The 6,121-nt window shown below is 32.4% G+C and overlaps 1 protein-coding gene across 4 annotated transcripts in view; it reads right to left on the bottom strand.

Annotated features, from left to right (window-relative positions):
- The window catches only part of LOC106463150 (sodium/glucose cotransporter 4-like), a 38,243-nt gene extending 32,246 nt beyond the window's left edge, over nucleotides 1-5,997 (bottom strand). The window contains exons 1-2 of one of the 4 annotated variants that reach the window (XM_022390573.1): nucleotides 5,895-5,997; nucleotides 2,507-2,659 (exon numbers count right to left, since the gene is read on the bottom strand). In XM_022390573.1, coding sequence (XP_022246281.1) covers nucleotides 2,507-2,572 — 66 coding nt within the window. In that variant the 5' untranslated portion in view covers nucleotides 2,573-2,659; nucleotides 5,895-5,997. Of the gene's footprint in view, nucleotides 1-2,506; nucleotides 2,660-4,342; nucleotides 4,433-5,894 lie in introns of those variants that run through there. The other 3 variants (XM_022390574.1, XM_022390575.1, XM_013923145.2) reach the window with 3 other exon arrangements.
- Nucleotides 5,998-6,121: the final 124 nt, after the last annotated feature.

Below are 6,121 nucleotides of genomic sequence, written 5' to 3' on the forward strand. Positions count from 1 at the left end.
CACTAATAAAAACTGGAATATCAAAACTATTTCTTTAGAACATATCTTGTTCACTGTACAAAATATTCTCCTTATTACCTACTCTGTGGTATTCTTAAATTCATTGATTTCTCTTTCGAATTATGAAGTAGCAGCTACAAAATAACAGAAGGATCACCTAAAATGTTTTATGGAGCAAAACCCGCATTATCTTAACCTTGTCTGAGTCTGAAGCAATGAAAGACTGATCCTTAATTTGTGACCAGTGAAACAATCTTTCTTTACTTACTACCACAATCAAAATAAAGTATATTTTGTGCATCTTTACTAGAGTTCTCAAGTGTGTTCAAAGCATATTAAGGATATTTGAATCAAATTAATCACCTTATTCCAGACAGCATTATATACTAATAAGATCAATGTCATTCTTCCCACTACAAAATAAAGGATGTATTCCTAGGGCATCACCTGACTTGCCAATGAATAACTATCTTTTGCTGAAATGTATATTTAGTGTTACAGGAATATTTCCCACAAGATATGAACTTACTGGCTCCATGGACTGAAATTCTATATCAAGAATACTTGTTAACGTGCACAGAAATTTTGAAAATAAGAACTATGGAAATAGGAAATGCATGGTATGCCTGCATACCACACACGTAATCCATAACATCACTTATGTCAACGACTATTTTAAATGATATATTCAAGGAACAAAATCCTCAACCTACATGAATTTGTACAAGCATTTGTCACCTCTTGAGATAATCATTCCCTATCCCAGCAACACTCAGCTGGTATGCAGGGCCAAAATGGTACCAACTCATTAGATAGTTATTGTCGCATGTAATTTACACCGAAACAAAAGAATTGGTACACATTTACGAACTTTCGACAAGAATACCATAACTCCATGGATAACAGCTGCATGGCAATTTAGAATAATTACTGTACAATATATCTTACTACAGATATATTCTAACCTAATTATGGAATGGTGAAATCAGTTATTTCAATTGTAACATGTTAAATCATTTATACTAGAAGGTAAGTAACATTTAGAGCTCATGATCTAATCATTAAACACAAAATACGTGATTATTTTGTATTTTATACTTCACTCTTTGTATCCTACTTTATCTCATGTTTATTAGATGGTTTAGAGGTAAACGACAATCCTGTATTTTCCATATTCTACCTGGTGACTTCTAGAAAATAACAAACTAATTGTACTTTTATCTAAAAGTAGCGTTTACGAAGTTCACATTTACAAACGTGATAAGCCGAATGAAATAACAATGCAACAGGTAAATTAAAAATATAGACTACTGATGCATTGATCAAGAATGGGTTAGCATTATCTTGCATTAAACGCAAGGGAACTTGATGGTTTACTGTTATACGTTAAACACAAATAATAACTAAATGCAGAAGAAACTATTCGCCGCTCTCAACGTTACATAAAACTAGTGCTATTCAAACTACCAGTAGTCTAATAAATAATAGAGATAGCCAATTAGTACAACTGATAAGAAAAAAAAAAGGCGTTACAAGCATGCCAACAGAGTAGCAATATGTCCCAAACACGCTGTTCAGAAATACATCTCTACGTCTTGGGTAGATCCTTTAGTTCAAAATAAGTTACGAAAATGAAATATACGACGACAAAATAACGTTACGTATTTAAATATATATTATAACCGACATTTCCACCAAATTTACAAGGTGAGTCAAAGGTCCTGATTTACTTCCTTGTTGTGAAGTAGTTGTGTAATATCGAAATTACTGACATAGGGTGTTTAGGCATGTTAGAGGCCATTTATTAGCAGACATGATGTTAGGATATAAAGGTCAACTCAAAGTCATTTAAATGCTATCTCTTGTTTGCATAAATGTACATAATTTTCTAACTCACTCTGCATTCAAGTGAAATATTTCCGATTTAAGAAATATCCAAATTTATGCGAAACTTACAAAGTAAAAAGTCGTTTCGAGATTATATCGTTAGGTGCTACAACTTTTGAATTGACACACTTTTACCTCAGAATAATAGCTACAGAGATATCACATTGTCCTTGATTTGACCTTTATATTGTGGCATTATGTGAGGTAACAAATGGCCCCTGATATCCCCAAACACCACATGTCAGCGGATTTTCGATATTCCACACCCACTTCGCAACAATAGTGACAATGTGGACTTTTGGCTCACTCTGCGTTTAAAGTTAGAGCAATATGTATCACATGTCAACAGAGCATTCATCTCTATCAGTTTATGTTTTCTTTACTTTGGTTTTCCTTTATAACAATTAAGATATTTTAACACAGATTGGGACATTGGTTTTATTTATAAATTATTGCATTGTGTGTTCACACATGATAGAACTGCAGTATTATCTTATTCTATGAGAGAACTTGGAATCATAGTTTTCACGTATAAGAATAAATTCTCTTTCGATCAACACCTGATAATTATTAATATACATATTTACCCAATACGTTTATAGCTGAACAATCTACTTACCCATGCTCCCACTGCTAATACAACAAGAAAGTACAGAACAATCACCAGAATATCTGCCCAGTACATACCGTCCGCTAAGTGTAGTGTTATTCACCAAACAGGAAAGTTTACGAGCCTACGTGGTGTTATGAAGATTATCGTTACTTAGAAAACCTGAAACGTATAAAGAAGAAGGAAATCTTCAAATCGAACAGTATTTATTAAGATAATAATAATGCTGGTATTTAAAAAATATAAATATACTTTTGTATGAGTGACCAAATCTTTTTTTTTCATGTTTAGAGTAATTGGTCACACATAATTAATGTCATATGTTATTGAGTATAAGTAAAAAATGCCCGAGAAATGTTAATATATAGTTTGTAACACATTTTCTTTATATTCTAGCCTTATTCTTAAAACATAATAGATGTTAAAGAAATTATAGTATCAAAAAATGCATGGAATGTTTTTTTACAGAGAAAATCATTAACTGGTGGGCAGAGCACAGATAGCTCATTGTGTAGCTTTGTGCTTAACTTCAAACAATCAAATAAACTTAACTATTCGATTTAGTGTTTGTAGGTATTCTACTATGGATTTCAAAGAGTTGTTGTTGTTTGTAGTTAAGCACAAAGCTACACAACGGGCTATCTGTGCTCTGCCTACCACGGGTATCGAAACCTGGTTTCTAGCCTTGTAAGTCCGCAGATATACCACTGTGCCACTGGCGGGCGATTTCAAAGAGATAACTTCAGTTTCACAGAGTGCTTTCAAACAAATTTATTTTATAAAGATGAAAAAAAGAAGTTTGTGTTTTTTATGAGATAAGCTATACAGCATTGATCGGGTAGACACATAAAAAGTTCAACTAATGTAAAAATAACAATGCATGCAATATGAGCTACTGAGACCAGAGTAAGATGGTTCCTTTACTGGATTGGTTTGTTTCTTTGCTTTTTAACTAGAATTACTAATTTTCATTTGCAGTATACGTGAGGAGAAATACATGAGGAGTATACGTGAGGAGATATAAATATCATTCAGAACTTTGTGAATTAGATTAAGTTTACACTTCAAAATAATGTTCTTAATTTCTGGTATTAGGCTAGCTTTAAATGATTCCCAGAACCGAAGAATATGTTTTTACCTTCCATTTTGAAATATAATTACTATAAAAATATTTTATTTTTCCTGTTGCTTTCTTTTGTGCTTCACGATCTCTTTAGAATGGCTTAGATAGTAATAGTAAGTAAAAGCTGGAACCGATAAAAAGTTTAATATATGTGAACATCGCCCTGCCATACACTGAAAATAAAGAGATTATAATGGCGACAATCATACAGAATTATACAATTGATACGTCACATATTTACAATCAGAATATATTTGGAAATTTAATTTTCATAATAAACTTACTAAATATCTGAAGAGTCTTTATTGAACTACATAATTATTTAATTACTTCAATAGAGCCAAAATGTAGATTCAATTAAGAGATAATTAATAACGATTCAAAGCCTTGGATTGAAAAGATTTAAGAGTACTATAAAACTACGTTACAGATATTAAATTAGATGTTATATATTTCCATACTGTAGGAACGAGCTAGGATGGTTGGAAAAGAAAAATACATGCGATTGAAATATATACATAGGCAATTATCTTGTTCCTTAACGTGATATATACGTTTTTCTTATATGTTGTTTAAACTGTGTTTTTCATGAAGACTCGTTAGTTTCATAACTTAGAAAAATAATTCAAATCCTACACTTTTAAACACAAACTTAGAGTATCTGAAAAAATGGGCGTACGCAACATAGGAGTATCTATAAGTTACAAAAATCAACTACGTACATCCAAAGTGTCCATTCTTCGGTAGAAAGGGTACCTTTTCACCTCTTAATAAATGTGTTTCTCGTTTGGAGTATGTAAGTTACATCTATCTAGTGACAAGATTTTCACTAGCATGAACGGATCATAATAACAAAATATTTGGCTCCCCCAGTGGCACAGCAGTATGTCTGCGGACTTACGACACTAGAAACCGGGTTTCGATAGCCGTGGTGTGAAGAGTACAGATAGCCTATTGGGAAGCTTTGTGCTTCACTACAAACAAAACAAAATATTTGTAGAACTCATATTCAATTTCTCCCTTCCTCACACCGAAATCAACGATAATACTTCAGAAGTTACTATGCAAGCATGACAATGTAAAACTATTATATAATTCATTCGTGATTTGTTGCTGTTAAGCACAAATCTACACAATGGACTTTCTGTACTATGCCCTATTTTATCATTGTCTATGAGAGCATGTTAGTTACAGCAAAAAAAAAGTAAATAAAGATTTAGCACTTAAAACAATCCACTCTGAGTAGAACAAAAGTCTTACTATATAAAAATGTCAATAATACATGAGTGACAGTAAACTGTCCATGAAAGCTTCTAAGATAGGACAACTTTATCTCCTACGTCAAGTATTGATTATTACCCAAGTTTGTAAGATTCACCACTAATATAAAAACGCATATTTTCTTTTTGTTTTGTATGCATTTTTCATTATGAAAATAAATGCCTGAAAATTATAATTTCCTAATGATCCTCAGAAGTTTTAGATAACCTTAAAATATGATTTAATATACAAAATGTGAATATGTTTGGAAAGTTAATTATCTGAATAAAGGTTTAATAATATAGCAGTATATGTAGTTCCTCCGTATTGACAAGTACTTCAATGTAGACAAAAGTTAATCTTTTGGGAAAAAAAAAAACTTCGTCATAAAACAATATTATCTATGTATTATCTGGAACTAGTGTAGAGGAGACTAAACTATTGGAGTATCAATTCAACGACTTTGAGAGGACAATACTTAAAATTTGGAAATGTAATCTTGAAAAAATGGACTCTAACAGAAGACCACGTAATGTGCTTTAATGTAGGGTTTTTAAATAGGCAACGGTAGTGATTTTTTTTTCTGTTATAAAATAATAGAATTTTAGTATCAACATCTCAAACTCTTTTCCTGTAGAAAATATGAATGGGCCTGATATGTGGTGGTTCAGGCACTCGACTCTGAATCTATGGGTCGCAGGTCCGAACATTGCCACTAAAACGTGATCGCCCTTTCAGCCGTTGAGGCGTTATAATGTGACGGTCTATTTCATTATTCAATAAGAGTAGCCCAAGAGTTGGTGGTTGCTGATGTTGACCAGCTGCTTTCCCCCTAATCTATCACTTCTAAATTAGGGATAGCTAGCGCAGATAGCTCTCGAATGGCTTTGTGAGAAATTCGACAAAAACAGACAAACTGTCAAAAGCTGTAAGTACAATATAATAATGGGTTTAAGTCCCACTTCTTTTTGAATATTCTGCACAAACACAATTATAGTTTTGATATAAACTTACTCATGTTACAGGATGTAATCAAAATAATTTGATTATATCTTACTAACAGAAGTGATTGGCCTTGGCTTGGTTCTTGTCATTCGAGAAGTCGCAGATTCGATCTCATTACAAGGAATTTATGTGAACATGTGAGGTTGTTAGATGAACTGGTACGTGATACGTGCAGTAACTAGGGAAAGTCATAAAAAGCAGTCGTTAAGTTGTGTACACGAGCTTTCCTGTTAAGG

The sequence above is a fragment of the Limulus polyphemus genome, unplaced genomic scaffold, assembly GCF_000517525.1.
Source record: "Limulus polyphemus unplaced genomic scaffold, Limulus_polyphemus-2.1.2 Scaffold1336, whole genome shotgun sequence".
Taxonomy (NCBI): Eukaryota; Metazoa; Arthropoda; class Merostomata; order Xiphosura; family Limulidae; genus Limulus; species Limulus polyphemus.